The 22,473-nt window shown below is 37.5% G+C and overlaps 1 protein-coding gene across 7 annotated transcripts in view; it reads right to left on the bottom strand.

Annotated features, from left to right (window-relative positions):
* znf438 (zinc finger protein 438) overlaps positions 1 to 22,473 on the bottom strand; it is a 138,684-nt gene that overhangs the window by 11,393 nt on the left and 104,818 nt on the right. For 5 of the 7 annotated variants that reach the window (XM_039753847.1, XM_039753850.1, XM_039753848.1 and 2 more), the window contains one exon: positions 17,632 to 17,723. In XM_039753847.1, the coding sequence (XP_039609781.1) occupies positions 17,632 to 17,707 (76 nt within the window). In that variant the 5' untranslated portion in view covers positions 17,708 to 17,723. Of the gene's footprint in view, positions 1 to 8,221; positions 8,432 to 17,631; positions 17,724 to 22,473 lie in introns of those variants that run through there. The other 2 variants (XM_039753853.1, XM_039753854.1) reach the window with 1 other exon arrangement.

Below are 22,473 nucleotides of genomic sequence, written 5' to 3'. Positions count from 1 at the left end.
TGGATATGAATAATACTGAAGGCAAGGGCTTGGAATGGTCAAGAAAGTGTGTTAAAATATATAACAGATATCTTATGCAGAACTATATTGTCTTATAATTCTGGACAACACAGCTGGGAGACAAGATCTTGCTGTCTTTTATTGTTGGAGCAACTATGCAATCCACACAATGACTGTGTCTAAAGAGATTTTAATAAGGAACCTTAAAGAAGGACAATCAACATAAAGAAGATGTGATCAGACGAGCATAAAGTGACAAGATAAAGTATCTGGAGCCTTTGGAATTAACTGCATTATGTATACATTTGTCCAGTTACAATAATGAACAAAAACATTCTATTCGAATTAATAACACATACATTATTGCATTGTTCTTGTAAAAATTAAATACATCATTCTACAATTCACATGTGTAGGTTGGAAAAAGTATCTGAACCATTAGGTTGATGTTTTCAACAGCAGATAATTGGAGTCAGAAGCTGGAAAATCTGGAGTCAATAAAATGAGATTGGAGATATTTTGATATACAGATAATTTGACAAATATAACCCAAATATTTTGAATTTGCTATTTTGAAGAATCTACTGGTGTAAACTATGTCCTGCTAAAAAGAGATCTCAGAAGATCTACAATGTTGAACTGTTGATTTATAGAATACTGGAAAGGGTTAAAAGTAATTTAAAAGAATTTAGATATTTATCAGTCCACAGTTAGAGAAATTGTACATAAGTGGCGATGACTTAGTCAGTGGCTACTCTCCCTAGAAGCGGACGTCTAGCCAAAATAACTTGGTATGCACATTGCAGAATGCTGAGTCAGATGAGAAGAACACCAGAATAACAGCTAAAGGCTCAAAGGAACCACTGGAACAGGTTAACAATTCTGTTCATGAGTCTACCATATGCAAAACAAAGGACAGACTTGAAGTCTAAGTTGGAAGCCGCAGTGCTCCAAAATTAACACTGAGGCATGCATTAAGTTTTTCAAACTAAACCTTGACACTGCAAAGCTATTGGGAAAATGTTTTGTAGAATGATGAAACTAAGGTTGAAAATGCAGCAGTACAGGCAGTATGGTGTATCAAGGTATCCAAGAGGATTATGTCAAAGTGGCTGTCCACCATCTGAAGCTCAGCAGAAGTTGTAGAATAACAATGCCAAACATTGAGAAAATCTACTACAGAATGGCTTAAAAAACTGAAAATCCGACATTTGGTGTAACTCAATCAGAGCCCATATCATAAACTCAATAGGGACATCCTAAGACTATGGCTGAGCTATAAGGAAAAATGGTCCAGAATTACTCCTGAATGTTGTGCAGTTCTGATCCACAGCTGCCGGAAGAGGTTATTGCTGCCAAATAAGGTTGAACAATTATTAAATCCAACGACTCACATACTTTTTCCACAACATGCTGTGAATGTTTGATGGGGGTTGTTCAATGAAGAAATGAAAGATTATAATTTGGTGTAATTAGCTTAGGCATAGTGTTTTTGTCTATACTTGTGACAGATGAAGATCAGATCACATTTTTTGACCAATTAACAGAGAAAAACAGTTAATAGTTCATATATACATTTTCTCACTACTGTACTCCTAGTTTATGTTAACTGAATGTTATTTTAAAGTTCAAAACAGGGCAGCAACTTCAAATCAGTTAACTGAAAACCTAGAGCATGAACAGGCTACAGCATCAAAGTGAAACCACCAAGAACTACAGAGTCATTTGCAGTAGTTATAGCGCGGTGCATAATCTATTACTGTTGGCAATACACATTTGCAGTGATTACAGTACTGCAGTGTCCGGAAGACAATGAGGCAATATGGTCAGAATGAATTATCATTACCATGTTCTCCATTAAAAAGCCAAATTTCCCCCGAGGACAGATAAAGTTCAATCAATCAATCTATCTATCTAGGATAGACCACAAATCAAAGTACTTTCATAAAAAAGTAAAGGCTTCTGGAGGTTTCCACAATGGTGTGAAGTGCACATATCCTCTTAGAAGGCAATATCAACACTGATAATTACTTCATTCTTATGAGGATGAGAACACTAAGGGTCGCTGTTACCACTTTAACCCCAACAGACAGACACACTGGACACAGGTTAAAAGCAACAAGAAGTATTTTAATACTTCCTCTTCTTGAAAACAGTGCCCAAAGCACCACAGCCACAATAAACAGGCAATTAAATACAATAAACAAGACAATTCTCTCTCTTTCTATTTCCTCCACACCTCCCAGCAAGTGCTGTCTACTACCTCCTGACTCTGGCTTGCTTTCTGGGTCTTCAGAGTCCTTCAAATAGTCCTTGACCTGGAAGTGCTTTTGTCCTTCCGCCCATGTGACTTGCTAGCACTTCTGGGTCAGGCGGAGAACTGTTTTTTTCTTCAGCCTGGAAGCACTTCAGAGCTTCCATCCTTGTGACTTGTGAGTACTTCTGGGCTATGGATGAGGAATGGCTCCTCCGGTCCTTTTACAGCTCCTCCTGGCGGTACCCACGGTACCCAATAGGGCTGAAGAAAGCGAACTCCAAGTCCCAGCATGCCCTGCAGGAATCCAGGGCACCGCTACACTCCAGGGGAGCTGCCATCTAGCATTTTGGGGGAGGCAGTGTCCAAAATGATTTGCCTTCCCCCATCCTTCCTTCCATCCTTTGGGCGTCCTGGCCGGGTTCAGTTGCAAGCCGTCCGTCACAAGGGATGTCATGCTTGTCATGTTGCTGTCTGTCTGTGTCCTACTCTCTTCTTCTAGACTGCCAAAATTCAAAGTTGACAATGGCTCGATAAACATAATGTTCAAGTTATACATTTCTCAGGGCCTACACAGTCACCAGATCTGAGTCCAGCTCAGTGTTTATGGGTAATCCATAAATTAAGTCTGAGACAACATTTTTAACTTTCATCAAGAATAAAAAAATGTAATGACTTTCTCATGGAAGAATGGTATCACATTCCTTCTAAAACTGCAGACAATGATCTATCTATATTGTACTGCATAGTTGCATACACACTGTATTATTGATATGTGGTGGTCCAACCACTAATAGGTGATTTTATTATAGTAGTTTCAACTTTGTGCCAACCTCTGTATATGTACCAGTGATGTTCATATATGGCAAAAACTAATGTAAAAGAGACAGTGGTTACTGGGCCTGAACTATATTCTTGAAATTAAGGAAGATGTTTAATTATCACAAGTTTCATTCATGTGTTCTACTCTTTTGCTTGCTTCTTAAAATACTGTTCTTATACTTTACTCTAGTCCCAATTATGTGAAATTAAAAGTTCAGAGTCTGATGTCTATTGTAATTTTAATTATTGGCATTGATAGACTGAGAACATACAGAGACTTCCTAATTTGTAAACAAATGGGAAAAGTGATGACATAAATGTAAATCACACATTTGCCAGTTCAGTGTTTAACAGAGAACGAGTTACTTAAGTGTCAAGTGCTAAGCTATGTGATTTGTAATGCTCTTTGTATAAAAGCATCAGATGAATAAATGTAAGAAAATATGTTGGCCAAAGCCCAATGGGATAAAAGCATCAGTAATTTAATTGTAAATATGGCTACATGCATTTAGCTCAAATGCAAGCACTCAAGGGCCACACAGACAGATACAGTATACAGCACAACTAAACAATGCAAGTTATCTATTTCCAAATGTGTTTTATGACACTGGAAGAAATACTGAAAGTGATGGAATGTGAAAAAAATTCATCACTATTCAAAGATGAGCAGTAAATTTACATTTAGAGACCCCCTTCGTAGGTCTAGCTGCCATCCCTGTACGATTAACTGCTCAGCGTCAGTGTCATTTCTGCTGGCAGTGCTATTTAAAACAGGAAATCAGGTTCAAACATATTGTGTGCAAACAATTTAAAATGAGAAAGGCCTAGACTAAAGATTTAACTTACAATATTTCTGAGTCCAAGAGGGGGCATTTCTGAGTCAAGTGGCACATGCTTTAGAGCAGACGCCTGCTTTGTAGTCTGCAGGTGGTCCAATTTCTGTATCTTATCTCTTAGAGGTAGTACTGCTTTTTTCGGACATCTTTTTGAACTTATTTGGTTATTAAGTGTGTCTGTAATCCATTGCTTAAAAGGGAGAAGGAGTTATAAGCGTCTTAGCTTTTTAGTGTTTTTCATTTTCTATAAAGACTTTTCTGGTCTTTACTTACATTTAATGTATGGTTGGTAGTTTTGCCCTGGTTCCATTCCTCATTTATTTGTAATTGTGACCTGAACATCCCATAATATACCTTTTGACTGCCTCAACTGGTTTGTTTTTTTTTTTTTGTAATTTTGCCCTTTTATAAGTTTGTTGGTCTTTTGACCAGTTTTGTTCAGTCTGATATAAACTTCTGTGCAATTATAAGTCTTGTAAAATGTTGCAATTCTGGCAGTTCATTGTATGTAATAAAATATTGGTATGGAATACTTTACTGCTAAAATCAAAGCTTCTGTGGGGAAAAGTCATGTGCTGGACACATCAAATTTACATTCCATGGAGAGCAGTGGTGACCAAAATCATCTTGTCCAAAAGTTAATTGTTGAGCTACCCTAAAAACTCTTTGCCCACTTCCACTCACTATCATTTAAAAAATATTTTTATAAACAGGGCAAAAGGTTACATTTTAAATCCTATATTCTAAAATAAAAACGAGGCTGACTTTTGTCAATCAGATAAGATCAAGTGCATATAAAGAATCTATGAGTAATACTGCATGTTTGGAATTGTTAGCATTCTGGTATATTGTCACAGTCATTTGGGATTTCTTCTGCTTAAGAGATCATCTGCATAAATAAAGATGTTAAAGATGTTAACATCTGCTGTGGAGTGACTGGTCTCAGGAGCAATTACAGTATCTCTGTCCTACTGCCAGCTTGTTTTGATACAATATTGTAACAGATGTAAACAATCAGAAATGCATGGCTTCCCATAATGATGCACTACGACTGGTTTCAGTTTTTATTTTATAATATGCAGGTATTTTAAAGAAATGACAAGTATTGTAAAATGCTCTCACACCATGCAAATTTGGAGTTGCCAACTAACCTAAAAAATATCTTTGGGGCAAGAAAGAAATTTTGTGGACATTATTATAGACTTAATTGAATATAAACAAGCACTATGCACAACTGAAGAAACATTTCCCAACACCTGCAGTGTGCTCCATACTGTCTATCCAAACATTAGGTCCCAAACATTATGAAGGGTGTGAACGCTGGCCCCAGCACAGACAGACGGACATCATTTTGTCACCACACACCATTTATTATATACAATATGTACAATGTTCTCTCACGTGCACCCCCAGTGCCTTCTTGCACCGATCTCCCCAAGTCCAGGCCACACAGTCCTTTTGCCTTCCTGGCCGCCTCCCGTCCTTTCTCTCCAGCTCTGTCCGCTTCCTCCCGACATCCACACTCACTGGAGGGAGGCCCCTTATGTAACGCCCCCGGATGAGCCCCAGGTGTTTCCGGCATCTGCTCTCTAGCCACGCCCCAGCGTGGCGGAAGTGTCGGCTGCCTTCCTGGCAGCTCTCCGGGCGCCACACAAAGTCTTCCCCCCGGGATAATTAGGCAAAGGGGCGCCGCCTGGCGGTGGCCACGGGTCCCTACAGGGCTGGGGACCACAAGGGTTTTAGGTAGTCGGATATATTCAAACTGCATGTTATATGCAAACATTTCCTATAATAACTGTTAAGAAGGCATAAGGATCAGAGTTGTGGCTTTTTAAATCTATGATAAAATAAAACACAAGCAGTAGAACAGCTGCTATACAGGCTTTTAAATGCTTGAAGCGCTACACAAGATGCAGATCATGCAGCACCACAGCAGCAGCAAGCCAGCAGCTGATCAAGCAAAGAGGAGGTAAAAAAAAAAAACTGGATTTGTTTCCCATTGTATCACCATTTAAGAGGGGGTTTCGGAGGAGCAACCGCGTCTCCTTGGGGTGCGTTCAGGCCCCCTCTTCACAACATGAGCAGCAGAGACGCGAAGTGGCTGGCGACCGAAGCGAGCAGGGGGGAACCCCTAGCTGTATATAATTTTCTTCACTGACACCTACAAGTTTTATGTCTGTCTTATCTCCTCATTTTAATTTATAAATACAGTTATCCCTCACTATATCACGCTTCGACTTTCGCGGCTTCACTCTATTGCAATTTTTTCTCATACACGCTTACGTCACTATGCATACGCTTTCTGAGAACTTTAATCTAAGCCCCACGATGGCTCCTAAACATGCTGCTTTTCCTAAGCCTTCTGACAATAAAACTAAGCGCCAGAGGAAGATGCTTACTATCCAGGAGAAGGTGAAACTCTTGAATACGATCAAAAATGGCAATACCCAACAAAAGCCTCCTCATGCATATGAAAAGACAGCGCCAGCAACTGCCTATCAAGATGTTCTTCAGCCGCACACCCACTGCCTACTCCTAGTACTCCTTCAGCGGTAGAAGACAATGACGCACCTGCTGAAGATACTGCACCACCTACTCTCCTACTGAGGTCGTGCCTTCATAGGTTAGTGGTTGTGAGTAAGAACTGTGTGTGTGTGTGTAATTAAATGTACAGTACAATAATCTACTACATAAAATCGGTCGGGATTGTCCTTCCGTCCCGTGAGTGCAAAGCATAGCGGTATTACGCTTATCACAGACTTACTACTTGCGGTACGAAGCGACACGACGTGAGCAGAGTTCTGGTGCTCCCATTGTTCCCTTGCTTTTGTGCGCGATGCGCTGGAAAAATAGACAAAATTATGTCTCTGGAAATAATTAATGTTGATGGAGTACAAATGCCTCACCGTGTAGTAAATATCAGGGGAGATGGTGCTTGCTTATTTCAGCTATAGCTTATTTAGTTCGTGAAACTCCGTCTTTAGCGGTACAGATTCGGGCTGACATTGTACGACTTTGGACAGGCACTCGAGGGGATAAAAAAAAACGTAGGTTTTCGGGAGATGTTATGAATGGGCACTTTGATGTTCTCATTCCCTACACTTACATGCCTGATGTACACATGGAGCGCACACAATTTGAGGATAAAAGTCGGTCGCCTTAAAAGTTGTGTGAGCCTAGTAATAATATATTTGTAACGTCTAATATGTCTTATTTACTGTTCTTTTGTCTAATATATTGGGTAATACGAGTGTAATGGTGACTAAAGGGTGCTATTTCATGTCTAGAGGGCTCTAATAATGTTAAAAAACATATTTAGAAGGTCGTAAACAGGTTTTCTATACTCTAACTGCGAAAATATTCAATTTATAAATAAAGAATCCTACTTTGCGAAAATTCATTTATCACGGTAGAGTCTGGAACGGATTAACCGTGATAAACGAGGGTTCACTGTATAGACAAATTCAATGTGGCATTTTGCATCAATACATCTTATGAAGGTCTATTTCAGTATGAAAGCAAACAAATACCCACCAATTTGTTAATCCTCAACTACACTCCCATAAATTTTAAAAAGAGAATAGAATGACTTTTGCAGTGAACAAGTCAAAAGAATTATATAAAACATTTTTTAGTAACTCAAAAAATGAAATATAGCAACACATATTTAATAGGTAATAACTTCATTTAGTAGGAAGTAGTATTTGTAAATGTCTCCATAAACTGAAAAAGCAACATGGAAAAGTCCATCAACAACAACAAGACATCCCTAGGGGTGTTCTGGCTTGACATTAGAAAGACAAAAGGTCTCAAGCAGGAAGCAATCCCAGATTACCAGTCATTCACAGTATACATTCATGGTATAAATGTGATACAAACATGGCGAAAGGGTGTGAGATCTCTTAACAGTTCTACAAAAGGAGGCCAGGACCTTCATCGACCTGCCCAGATGTAGTTTCACTCCTACACAGTCAGCATCCAAGCTCCACAGGCAGGTTGCACCCTGCATGAGTCCAATGCTGGAGAGCTGGAATGAAGTTCAAAATATCTCAAATGTTCAAGATGTATACAAAAATACCTTTTAAGAGAAAGGAACCATCAGACCTCTGGCTTGAATAAACAATGCCAAACAAGTATCGTTTTACATCAAGAATATAATAAGAAAAACAGAAAACAAGGCATATTGATTAGAACAAGGCAAAAATGATTTAAAGCAATACAAGGTGAACTAGTCCCAACACAAAATGCAGAAGCAGTAATCCAAGAATAGAAGGAAAAACAATAAAATTCAAAGGGAAACAATACTCACAAAAATTTTGAGAACACTTAATGGGCCATTGCTGGGATCTTTTCCTTTACCTCAATATAAAGGCTGAGTGAGGGAAGTCCCAGAAGCTGTGACATCAGTGTTATCTCATCGATTGGTGGTTCCACCAATTGAAAATACAAAATATGTCATATACTTAAAGACACAAATATGCACAAATATCAATCAATAAACAAACAAAACAGAAATGACACAAAGCGTGAAAAATAGCAATTTAAAAATAACATAAACAATAAGCAGGAAAATACATATAAGCCTTAGCCATAAAATAATTCAAGCACATCTAAACATATTTGCACAAAGCCAATTTAATGATTCCAATCAAATGAACTGTAAGAGACCAGAATCTTGGAGAACTCCCCCCCATGAACTCCTGCAGTGTATTCAAACGTACTGTACTAGCTCTCTGGTTCTCTCAGTGTCAGCTATTCAGAACTGGACAGATTATTCAAAATTCGATGTCTGGAGGAAGTAGGAATAGGAAATTTGATGCAGTTTCTGCTCAGTTTTTTTTTTTGCACAGTAAGTATATGCATAAATGATTCTTACACAGCACATACCCTTGATGAAAAGCATAAGGAAGAATAGCTTATATACGAAGAAAAAAAAATGAAACTAATGGTGTTCTGGTGTCCCTTTACTTTGAAATTGTAATACTTTACCAGCCTCATTCAAATGCAAATACCATTTTGGAGTTACGATTCTGTAAAATCGAAATTGAAAAACTGATCAGGCATCTACAGCTTAAAAGGCTCTCTTACTGCAAGAACTAAAATGAAACTTACAGAAACTAAAAGTGCAATCTACTCAGTTTTAGGAAGAGCAGACGTCTGTAACAAATGCACAGACAGCCTGAAAAAGAATAATCTAAAATAATGTTTGCTCAGTTTACAACTAGACAAATAATGAGAAAGTGCTCAATCTTGAATCAAATAAAATTACACATTTTCTTATCACAGATTCAAATATTCAAATGAACAGTGCTAAATGTAATATTATTTAAATATTTACACAGTTTTAATATTTATACTCCTACTGAGGAGCTGCTTGGTGTCACAGTACTGCCATTGTGATATAGTACTTCATGAACCAGGATGCTCAGATATTCATACCATGCCACTATCTCTGTCTGTGTAATGTTTGCACATTCTTCTTCTCTCTGTGCAGGGGTTTCTCCAGATTCTTCACATTTACCTGCCCTACAAAAGGCAAATCTGTTGGGGTAATTGACAACTGTAAATAGAGTGTGTGCGTTAATAAATTCTGCAATGGACTGTTGCCACATTTGTGGGGAGTAATTCCTAGCTAGTATGCAACATTTCTGTAATAAACCTTAGTGCCCTGTGACCCTGAATACGGTTAACCATGTTTGACAATGTAAAATGTTAGGATACTGTATTATTTAAACAGCAATGTAAGTCCATCACACACAAACACAAAAGGTGAGTGAAGCGAGAAGGGGGCAAAGCCCCCTAGTATAAATTAAGAGTACAGTAATCCCTCCTCGATCGCGGGGGGTTTCATTCCAAATAGGTGAAAATCCGCAAAGTAGAAACCATATTCTTCAAAGGAGTGCAGGTCAGGAGCAGAGAATGTCAGAGAGAGAGAGAGAAAAGTAAACAATCAAAAATCAATAGGGCTGTTGGGCTTTTAAGTATGCGAAGCACCACGATAAAGCGGCCGCAATGAAGGGATCAATGTGAAGGTAGTCTTTCTGCATTTTTTAGAGGAGCATCCGTATCTTCTAAGCAAACAGCCACTGTGCGGGAAGCATATCGTATATCATTGAGGAGTTTTATTTAATACGTAATACGTGCTCTGATTGGGTAGCTTCTCAGCCATCCGCCAATAGCGTCCCTTGTATGAAATCAACTGGGCAAACAAACTGGGGAAGCATGTACCATAAATTAAAAGACCCATTGTCCGCAGAAATCCGTGAACCAGCAAAAAATCTGTGATATATATTTAGATATGCTTACATTTAAAATCCGTGATGGAGTGAAGCCAAGAAAGTCAAAGCGTGATATAGCGAGGGATCACTGTATATTATAAAATAGTTAAAGAAAAAAAAGAGTGAAAAAGGGCAAAAAGTATTTGCCTAAAGAGGCAACCCAAGGATAACACATTCAATCTGTAATCCAATACTCTGAATATAAAAACAAGGCAAGAAAGCCACAAAGCAAGAAAAATCAAATGAACACAATACTTACAATAATGAACTTGCACAACTTTCAATGACAACCTGAAGGACACCCTGTGATCCATCATAATATAAAGGGGGGTGACAGTGCCCTAAGGGGTGACATCAGGGTGAACCAGTCTCTTTGGGCTCCACCCACAGAACACAAGGAATGGACGCACATTTAATGGGACAGTACGTACTTACAGAATATTACACAAAACCAACAGTAATCACAAAAATACATGGAAAATAATAGTTAAAAGTTAACAAAAACAACAAAAAAACATAGAATACACATAAACACACCTGATACTGTCGATATTTAAAATGTCTAAGAATAATCTGTACTATTTTCAGTCATATTTGTTTTTAATAATAAATGACATTCCAAAAGCTTTGGTGATGTAATGTGGTAATAATTACCTTAATTTCTGTTATAAGGGTAGAGTTTCATTTCCATCAGCTAGATAATTTAATATTTAATTCTCAAACAGGAGTGAAATTTGTTGCATTATGGTAATCTATGTTAAATTTGGTTAATGCGATATGAAAGCATATAAGAACACAAGCAAAAGAACATAATACAATATAATTTAACCATAAAGGACACCTTCTAAAATCAAACAGGCACAATGCTAAAAGACACGTTTATTTAAGTACTTAGAGATCACTAACTAAACTGTTCTACATTAGAGAGTAGGGAAGAATTAAAAAGAAATCCTCCCTATATGTATGTAACATTTATTTTTGTGTATGAAAAAATAATTATAAAATAGAGATGATGAATGGAAAAACATCATAAACTAAACTGAAGAGATTACCATTTCACAACACAAATACTGTATATACAATATACTCTTACTATATGATTCATTCAGAAAATGTCAGTGTCCACCAGAGGCTGCATGAAGCAGGAAATGCTGATATAAAAACCCACCATCACTTTTGATTGTAGCAAAGCTTCCAGCTACTAAAGTGCACCGGGAATATTATTTAGAAACTGGCAAGATTAAATATCTTCATTGTTAAAAGCGATGCATCACTTTATGATTTGCAATGTCATAAGTAAGAAGGCTGGTTGAATGAATTACAAGCCCTTAGCTGGAAGCACAAGATCCCTGACATAATGAAGAACAGAGCAAGGCATTGAAACTTTGAAAGGTTTTAACAGCATAGCTTGAAGCTATCACTGTATATATTAAATACATTTGCAATAGTAGACAGTTGCAATAGGCTATAACATCAAAATACAGTGTTCATATTGGGCAAAGTACTTTGCTGATCATCAATTCATTTACTGTAGTTCTGTAGTCCAATTTTTTGGGTCATGGTAAAACAGAGGGAAGAACCAGTCTTGGACAGGACAAGATTAAAAGATTTCTTGGCAGGGCACATCTATACTCAGTCATACAGGATTAAATTAGACTCAACAATTACCATAATGTGCATGTTTTTGAGTTGGGTGAAGAAAACTGTCTGCATGAGTTCTTTCCCATAAATCCAGAGACCAGGCCAGGAATGAAATTCTTATTGCCTGGATGTAAGAGACAGCAGTGCGCCATATTACCAGTATTTTACAACACTAACAAATGACACAAGGCAAAATATAACTGGAAATTTTTAATGGCATTGCTCTAAATACCTTGAAGTAGATACATAGAAGAACTAAAAACATCTAAATTAATTACCTTTACAGCACCAGAGGGAAGACATTAATATGCATGGTGTGCATGTTCAAGTCAAAATCAACTGGAAACATCTGTTTGTCTGCCCTGTGAGTTGTGGATGTGGGCTGGCTACATCCTCTGCATTTAGGATTCATGCAGTGAACTCAGTGCACTCGACAGGAATGACAAAGAGATCTGTACATCTTATATAAACTCTGCACAAGATAATACAATGTGTAGTACTCCTTTAGTCATCCAAATGAACTGAACACCATGATGCATCAGCTGGTATTCAATTCACATACTGCAATCTGAAAAGGAAATACTGGTGGATAAAGTTTCCAGATCTGTTGAGTTCACAGAGTTCAAAATCCTTTAAATTAATCTTTTAAACTGTGGCATGCAAGAGGGTCTAATAAAACCTACAAGACATCTCTCCTTTATACCCATAATCATCAGGAAGGAAAAAGGAGTTGGGAAATCTTTCTAAATGTTTGCCTTTGAATACACACATTGCTACTGCATTTGTTCTTTTCACCTTAAGTGAAAAGCATGAATTAATTCAAAATGGTACCTCACCATGTTACGTGTCATTGTGGCTGTGATGAAGTATCTTTTGTCACTATAGCCCAGTATTACATGTGAACCAGCAGTCAGTTTTACTGGACATTATACAATACACAGGGAATATGATGTTCCTTATGAACTGTGCTCTCAACATCTAATATGGTCCCACAGAAGCCAATTGTATTACTTGCAACAACCACTATATCCACACCCCATCCCCATATTAAAAACACACACACACACACATTAGGACGCGTTATAGTGGAGACTATTGCCACAAATGCCGCACATGTACTGTTAAAAAATACTAATACATTTTTTATCTTGTCATTTTGAACAGGAAACTACAAATAATATGACTATCAAACTCTCAATCACGATTGCCAAACTTCCTTAGGCTAGCTGTAAGAAAAAATTTATAACATTATCTTTATTCTCAAAACAACATGAAGCACTGCAGAGTTTGAGCTGTATAATATGAATTTAAATATATTATCATGTATTGTATAATGTATGAGAAAATCAATACAATGCATATAATAAGTTAATCTAGCTCCTTCTTCAGTCAAAAGTGTAACGCACATGTAAATGTATAAATGTTTAACTGAATGCGGCAGTGTTTGTAGCGGGGTAATGCATATGAATGTATGTCATATTTACTGAAATGAAAAATGAAAGAAGATATAAACGAGTATGATTCCTCAATAAACTCGCATCATGTGAATGATTTCATATTCCAGAAACTGTATTAGCAAGGTAATAAAAGGATGCTTCATTGATGAAGTGGAATACAATATGGAGTACTTGCATAAATCCAATTAAATTAAAATTCTTACAGTTCTGCAAAAAATTTGCAATTATACAAAAGTTCTTTATTATATTTATTATTATTATTTTTAAAACGACTGCAATATGCTTCTCCACGGTTGACCACCGTAAAATTGCATTTTAAAAATCTATGTAAGAGCTCACTGATTTTGGTATAATGACTTATCTTTTTAGAATTTTAAAGAACAAGCAATTTGATTTTTTGTAACGAGGCCTATCTTTTAAAAAGAATTTTTAATAGCAAGTTTATGAAGCATCTAAGTCTGTTATACCAAACAGAATTTGACATGTAAACTTCCATGTTGTAAGAAAATGTTTTTTATAAAAGAACCTACTGAGATCCATATTGTTGGGTTTGTTGATTGAAGGCATCCCTCTCAGCAGTGAGGAATGAGAATGTTTTATTCACTGTTTCATACCTGTGCATATGCAAAGATTCAGGTGTGCTTTCCATGTTTGTTTAGAAGATATTTTACCCACCATTCTAATACCACTCACAGACTGCAGGGCATAAAGAAAGATGGATCCATAGATTAATGACCAAAGACCAAATTCCGATCCAACCGTTTGCATACCATACCGCAAAAGAAATTGAGATTCCTCAGACTATCAATCCAGGCATCAATCCATTTCCTAACCCAGTTCTACCCCACGTTTTTTCAGCCTTCAACTACATAGTTTTTCTGATCACTTGTACACTGTATCCTCATATTTCTGTTCTTAGCAGACAGGAGTAGAACCTGACCTGGGGCCTCATGCATAACGCTGTGCGTAGAATTCACACTATAACATGGCATAAGCACAAAAGCAGAAATGTGCTTACGCACAAAAAAATCCAGATGCATAAATCTGTGCGAAAGTCAACTTCCACGTTCTTCCACTACATAAAACCCAGTCAGCGTGAAAAGTAACACATGTGCACGCGCCTGCTGTCCCGCCCCAATTACGCCTCTTTGAAAATGCAAAACAATAGCCCTTAAGCTCAGCATTCTGTGAAAAGGCAATGGCAAAAGCACGGGGGGGGAAATAAAAGAAGTTCAGTGAATACCAAGCTGAGGCAAGGAAAAATGTACTATTTGTTGGTTTAAACAGTGGAATAAACAACAAAAGGTAGTTGATCAAGTGACATAGAGTGTCAGAGAAACTCGAAAGCTCAAGTTCACAAAGTCGCACATCGAAAGTCGAAATAAAAAAGAAGTTGTCAGATATCAAAGTCCCGGTAAAAAGGCAAGTCATAGCCCACCGTCTGAGTGTCATATGAAAGCTTATTAGGGTACAGAGAAAAAAAAAATTGGCACACAGTGGGGAAAAAAACATGAAATGTCAACTTTAATCTCGAAATTTCCACTTTAATCACGTAGTTTATTTTGTCATTAAAGTAGAAAATCATAAACTTCACATTAAAATCATTTAATTTACTAGTTTCTCAAATCCCATTGTAACTAAAGTAGCATGTTAAATGCTTTGTTTTGTATTTGATCTTCTATGTGCTCTATGTGTGTGAATCACTACATGCTTCTTCCTCTGACAGGACACAGAATCTATTACATTCGTGATATTACAGTTCTCTGAATAATTAAAATACTGAGATGTATACTTGATATCATTTTCATGATGATAGGAGTTAAAGCATGTTATTAAACATGGGAACACGGTGGCGCAGTGAGCGAGTGATTGCAGCAGTACTGTCTCTTTCGATGAAATAATTTATTGCAGCAGTACTGTCTCTTTCAAACGCAGATTCTTACTAACATTGAAATTCCTGTCCTTACTTTTCTTTCTCCAAATACCCAATCGCCACACAATCAGCTCTGTTTTATCTGTATAATATAATAAACATTTTGCTGCATTTTATCTTAAAAATGATATTATCATCATATGTATCATATGTAAATACGCACTTTATAAAGTGGCTCAGGTTGTGCAATATTATAACTGTAGTGCAAGTTTACAGTGAGGTGATTGTACTTATAAGTAGAAACAGTTCTATAAGGAGCACTTGATGGACTGATTGAGTGCGTTTATAGTTCTTGGAATGAAACTGTTTCTGAACCGCAAGGTCCGTACAGGAAAGGTTTTGAAGTGTTTGCCGTGTGAGAGCAGTACAAATAGGCAGCATGGCTGAGGCAGCATGTGCTTGATTGCTGTATACCGATAATTCTCTTTCCGATCAGCTGCTCCGTGTGGTGCAGTGAGAGTAATATGGAAAAAGATGATCTAGTGTGGCAACCCCTAACAGGAGCAACTGAAAGAAGAAAAAGAAGGTGCAGTGAGAGTAGCAACGCTAAAGCAGCTATGGTATTTGGAATAGTTTGGCCATTCCGTGGACCATTATATTGTTACAGGTTACAATCAGATGCATTAAACTAATAAACAATATGCAGTTAATTTCAGTGTACTTATAAAGCCCCGTCAGGGATGTTCATCTAAAAAAGAAAGGGAAACCACACTGGAACAGTAGCACTGCTTTGACGCTGGGTGCCGCCAGTCTGCAAAACCAAACACAGAACTTGTGTACGCCAGGGTATGAGCTACCAAGGAAATGTGCGTGGCTTTACACCAAGTTTAAGTTTTATACATCGCGATTTGAATGTGGAAACAGACTTACGCAACATTTTTGTGTGTATGCACTGTTTATACATGAGGCCCCTGGTCTTTTGCTCGAATGTCTGTAAAATTTAAACCAACTCCCTTGGACATGTAAGACAGCAATATTAACCATTGAGTCACCATGTTTTTCTTAACTATTTACTGTTTTATTATTATTTGAACTGAAAGAAAATGTTTAAATGAGGATTCTAATCTGATGGTTACATAGGTATTATACATGGTGTCCCGAAAGTCACTATACATTTTTAATGAATTCCTAAAAAGTACACAAGAAACTGAGTTTATTAATATTTCTAGCATCAACAAAGGAGTCGTTGCAGTTTTACTTGCTAGGCTTGCGATCACATTACAACGACTTGAAGACTGGTTGTATACCTTCACATGAGTGCCTCCATTGTTGACAACTTTCAGCCACCTTTGGACGCAAGCCTCTCCGACATTTTGCAGCACCTCTTCTCCAACCTCGCTGCGGGCTGTGCGGATCCTTTCCTCAGGCTGTGACAGGTTACGGGGCATAGTGGCATACACCTTGCTTCTGATATAGCCCCACAAAAAAGTCACAAGGTGTAAGGTCAGGGGAGCATGGAGCCCATTCAAGGGGATCCCTTCGAACGATCCATCGGTCAGGAAACTTGATGTTCAGGAAATCTCTGACTAACCTGGCAAAGTGGGGAGGGGCTCCATCTTGTTGAAAAAAGACATTAGCAAGGTCACTCCTCACTTGAAGTTGTGGCACAGCAAACTCCTGCAGCATCTCCAGGTAATTTTCCCCAGTAACGGTGGCCATGTTAGAAAAAAGGAAGTGTATACTGACTTTTGGGACACCCTGTATAACAAGATGGAACAATCTGTGTGTATGTGTGTGCGTGTGTGCATGTGAGTCCAGTCCCCCAAAGCAATCTCAGTTTGGCTTTGAATTGATTGGTCAGTTTTGAGACAGAAAGCGCCGGGCAAGAGAGTGTGACACACATGAAGATACTGAGGAATGGTACAGGAAGAACACTGAGTGTCACCTTCAAACACAGAAAGTTTTTGCAAGAATACGAACATTGTTTTTACAGTTGGTAATGGAGGCCTGTCTTCAATTGGCGGTAGTCAAAAAGCAGACATGAGGGGAGCAACTACCTCAAAATGACATAGTATGTGAAGCTTTATGAGAATGCGACTGAGAAAAGAGAGACTGACCAAGGCAGACTGTAATAGGAGCAATGCTGACAGTACAACTGAGGCAAAAGAGATCAAATATCAAATATTTTTGAATTACTCTATTACTTGCCTTTGACAGGTAACGTAGCTAACGGTGCATATAAGTTGAATTTAATCTATCCAGCAATCACTACAGCTGTCCAATCAGTTTGACTACATTTGTCAGGTCACTTTCATATTTTCCTCATGTTTGTCAGACTCGACAGAGCTGATAAGAGATTCACATTGTACAATGCACATAAAATAAGAAAGCTATAATGCTAAAGGCCATATGCATGTCATCCATTTCTTTATTAACTTTAATTGTTTTATTTACATATTTTTATGCCTACCTTTAATGGGTGCTGAAGAATCTAGAATGTTAAGATTTTTTTTCTGGATTTGGCTTTTCATTAGTCTGTTGTCCATGTTTTCACCAGGTTTCCTGTAAAATGATATGTTCACAACACACAGTTAAAAGAATATTCTAATATGTTAGATGTAGTATATTCTTAACAATACAATACAACCTTAAAACCAAAAATAATTATGCACTTGCTTTGAAGTTGATAACCATTTAGTGTTCACCTGATTACTGTTTCCATAAACAGTACATATGTGTCGAGGACATGTGTGACCCTATATTAGAAATTGCAGAAATTTAATTTCATCCAAATGAAGCATGAATTGTCTTAATTGCCATAATGATGTCAGTTACAAGAAATCAATATAAACATTTTTAAAAATATACGCCATGGTAATTATCATTCCCCAACAACTTCTCATACAATAACACATTAAACATATTCATGACGTTAATTCCGAAGACTCTTAAGGACAAGATGTGGATATGAACATTCATGAAATCTGGTAGATCTTCACTTGTCATGACTAATGTGAGAAGGTGTAAAGACATAGCTGTTTTTCGATAAGATTTCAATTGCTTTATATTTTACTCTGTAAAAGTAGAGTAAACCCAAGGCAGGGAGTTGGTAACCATAGATAATAATAATAACACATTTTATTTATATAGCAAGTGCACCACACTCTCTAGTTTTTTTGCCCTCATTAACTAGTACAACCACTCTAGTGTATATTTCCTTAAAAACAGACATGATGATTAAATTTATGTGTCATCGTTCTTTCATATTGCCCCACACTTTACATTCCAACACAACACTTTTCTTTGATCAAGACCAAATTAGACTTCAGTAACATATTCAAATTCATACGTTTACTGCATTTATGAAACATTAACAAATGAGGCTAAAGGATGAAAAATATTACCAATACTTTATCCTGAAATCTGTTCTATTATTTCAGAAGGAGAAAAGCAGTATGTGCTACTGACTTAAAGTAAACTGTAGGAATAATTCACCCCATCTGAAGCTAGTCAGTTGAAATGTGCAATCCAGAAAGACTCAATGGTCTTCTCTTATTTGTAATTTATTTTATGTTCTTAATAAATATGTTCTCTTGTGGTTTTTGTGGTGTCCGAAAATATGCTCTCCTTTCAAAGTGTTCATTTTTATGGATTTCTTTAATTTCATTTATTATGTACAGTTACTTTGTGGTTTTCAGTAAGACTGGTAAAATGGCAAAGTGAAGACTGATGAAAAGAACTGGTAGCGAACCTGCACAGTAAGATATAAATATGAATGAAGCGATTGGTTTGTTCAAAATAGGGAAAATGAACAAATAAAGTTAAAATGTTAAAAAAACAATTTCAGGAACAGAAAAACAATATTTCATCAGGTTTTTTTTTATTGGAGGACATTAAACCATTAAAACTAACATGTCAGTCTTTAATATATGTGATCCTAAGTGCAATACCTGTGGAGTGTCTTGAGCTGGTTTGTATTATAGAATGATGGTCCATTACATTTACATTTATTTTGTAATCATGTGTTCATTATCAAGATTTAATTGTTTATTATTAAAATAAAGCAAGCTTGAATTCTGACATTTTGCTGTACTATTAAAATTTGTTAAATGCTACAGTGTGTTGTCATCAACCGTGTAAAGAGACTTGTGATGACGCAACTTAAAATAACTGATGGATTGATTGGTTGAACTGAATCAGTCATACATTACTGTAACTGGGAATTATGAGAGACTGTGATTAGTTCAAAGACTGCAACTATTCAGCACCTTACTATTCAAAGGGATTCTACTTTTCACTGCCAGTGTATGAAATATATACACCGATGTACAGAACTGATTTCTGCCTTGCTCCTGATGTTAGTGGGATATACTCTAGTATCATGCAACTAAGAACTGGAAGAACAGACTTCACATTATTGATGGATTTCAGTTTAATAGATGATGTTATTCAGTCTAATTAGACAAAGTGGGTTTTATTGAACTAAATGAGACCTGTTCATCTGAACTCAGATTATTCACAAACCAAACAAAGCAAAACACCACAAATTGAGCTTACAGAGGACATTGTTCATGTCAAAGTGTTGCCTCCATTCACATATTTCTTGTAAAACTGACAGTCAGTGTGAAATCAGAACCAGCATGGTAGAAAACCATCACTTAGCAACATAAAAACAAATAGTGTTAGCTCTAAGGAAAGAAGTGCAATTGAAAATCTGCACTCACTAATAAAGCAAATGAGTATCACTAATCAATGAATTAATCAATATTAACTTTGTGCGGTCACTTGTATATGTATACTTGCCTCTGGTAATGTGCCTTACCGGCATTTAAAGAAAATTAGTTTTGTGTCCTCTGCAGTGTTAAGAGAGAAAGGCTTTGGTTTGGGATAAAAGGACAAAAGGTGTAAAGAAAGGAAAGTTGCCTTTTTCTTTTATATAGTATAGAGAGATGTGTTCGTTGACGTTATGATCGCCTTTTGGGGACAGTCGCGGTGGGTCTTGTGTAGACTGGTGAGGCGTCCCGCCATTAATCGGCTGTGATGGCACTGTCAGTCCTCCACTCCTGTGCGTATCTTCATAATCCAAGCTGAGGACCTCATAATCGTATACGTGCAAAAGAAAGTGTGAATCGCCTTAATATTATTTTGCCGTGGTGTAGAAAAGGGGTCCCGTGTTTGCACTTGTCTGGGCTATAGCGCAGGGGGAGGAAGAAAAAAATTAAAAGTGCTCACTTTGACTTAAGGCAGAAGCGCAGTCAGCGTCTCAAAGGCTGGCACAGCTACGCGCGCGCGCTGGCTGCTCGACTTTTGCTGGGCAGGAGACCCCTTTTGTACACACGTTCATGATATCAAAAGTCTCAGCGCTCTTTGGAGGTCATTCATATATTATATATATATATATATATATATATCTCTCAAAATACCAGCGCCTACAGCGGAGAAGTAGTGTGTTAAAGAAGTAATGAAAAGAAAAGGAAACATTTTAATAATAGCGTAACATGATTGACATTGTCATGAGTGTTGCTGTCATATATATTCCTGCCTAAATAAGTCACCTCGCGCTCTTACTTTTTACCGTTCATTTAATCATGGCTAGTGGCGGAAAAATTATAAAATGGAAGGATTACATGGCTTTACCAAAACAATTATTGATGGCGAATCGATTATTCATAAAGCTTGAATTGGTGATCTGTTTTCTGTGTTAACCTCATATTTTTCATACTTCTTCTCAAACTAAGGTGGTGCGAGGGTAAAATGAATCGGGATGCGCTGATCAATGTAATCGGTGTACCAGGAAATCATGCATTGACAAAAGCTCCCTTTGCTTGTAATGCAAAGTGTGATTAAATGCATTATTTTTAAGCGTTATGGAGCACATGCATCAAAGCTTCTCAGCTGTGCTTGTGCTAAGAAAAGGAAAGATTTTAAAAATAACGTAACACGATTGTCAATGTAACCTTTTGTAAGTCGTGCCTGGAGGATTCTAGAACTCTAGAGACAGCGTGTGTATTAACTTGTGGATTTTTCTGTGAGTATTTGATGGCAGTGTGACGAAGTTGCTTCGGAAGACGGCGTTAGCCGCGGAGCTCAGCTCAAAGCGAAATGAGGTAAATGGGAGGGGAGATGATGACGCGATTCCCCAACCCTCCTTAACTGTCAATCCCCCACAAACACAGTCTCTCGGAATTTGCATAAGCACACCCCTTCACCTACAATTTTAACTTAGTTACAAAGTGATCAAAACTCTCGTTTATATCCTGCGTCCTCTCATTAAACTTGTATCCCGCATTACCTGTGGGCATGTGAAACGCCAGCGGTAGCCTGTCTATGAACTTAATTTAAAGTTTAGGTTTACACCTTGCTTTCTTTCCGAGGTAGCAGCACTCATGAATATGGTAGTATATGTCACTCGCTCGCTTCTTATTGTTTCGCTGCCTTCTCAATTATATAATGCATGTCTTAAGCGCTTTTTGGAGGTCTTCCTGGTTTTCTACATACTGCGTTGACAGTCAGTTCACGTGATTACGTGGGAGGCGTGATGATGTCACACGAAACTCCGCCCCCACGTCTTTCCAGCTCAACTTCATTACAGTTAATGGAGAAAAATACCTTCCAGTTATGACCATTAGGTGTAGAATTTCGAAATGAAACCTGCACAACTTTTGTAAGTAAGCTGTAAGGAATATGCCTGCCAAATTTCAGCCTTCTACCTACATGGGAAGTTGGAGAATTAGTGATGAGTCAGTGAGTGAGTGAGTGAGTGAGTGAGTGAGGGCTTTGCCTTTTATTAGTATAGATTTGTCAAAGTTAAATAACTTAAATATATGTAAGTGAAATCGATCTATTAATTTATGCCTTATACTGTCTAATGTAGGGCTATTCAAAATGAAAGAGCAGATTTCAAAAATTGATTTCAAACTGTATAAGACAGAAACACATTCCGCACATCACTGGATAGAGGAAAGTTCAAAGTTTAAAAATTCAACTTCAAGAAGATTTCAGTGACTTCACTTTCATGCAAGATGGTGCCCTGCCTCATTTCCACTTGGAGGTCCGCCGTTACCTGAACGACACCATTCACCATTCCAGGACGATGGATTGAAAGATGTGGACAACAGGATTTTGCTCATCATCTATGGCCTCCCAGGTCTCAAGACCTTAGGCCCTGCAATTTTTATCTATAGGGGTACAATACAGAAAGAGTGTTTGTTCCACCTATGCCCACTGATCTTCAAAATTTGCAAAATTGAATTGAGGAAGCTGTGAATTCAGCAACTAGGAACCAGATGACTTGGGTGTGGCAAGAAATGGT

The sequence above is a fragment of the Polypterus senegalus genome, chromosome 5 (assembly GCF_016835505.1).
Source record: "Polypterus senegalus isolate Bchr_013 chromosome 5, ASM1683550v1, whole genome shotgun sequence".
Lineage (NCBI taxonomy): Eukaryota > Metazoa > Chordata > Cladistia > Polypteriformes > Polypteridae > Polypterus > Polypterus senegalus.
The sequence above is the reverse complement of the archived record's forward strand: the minus strand, read 5'-3'. Positions and strand labels throughout refer to the sequence as shown.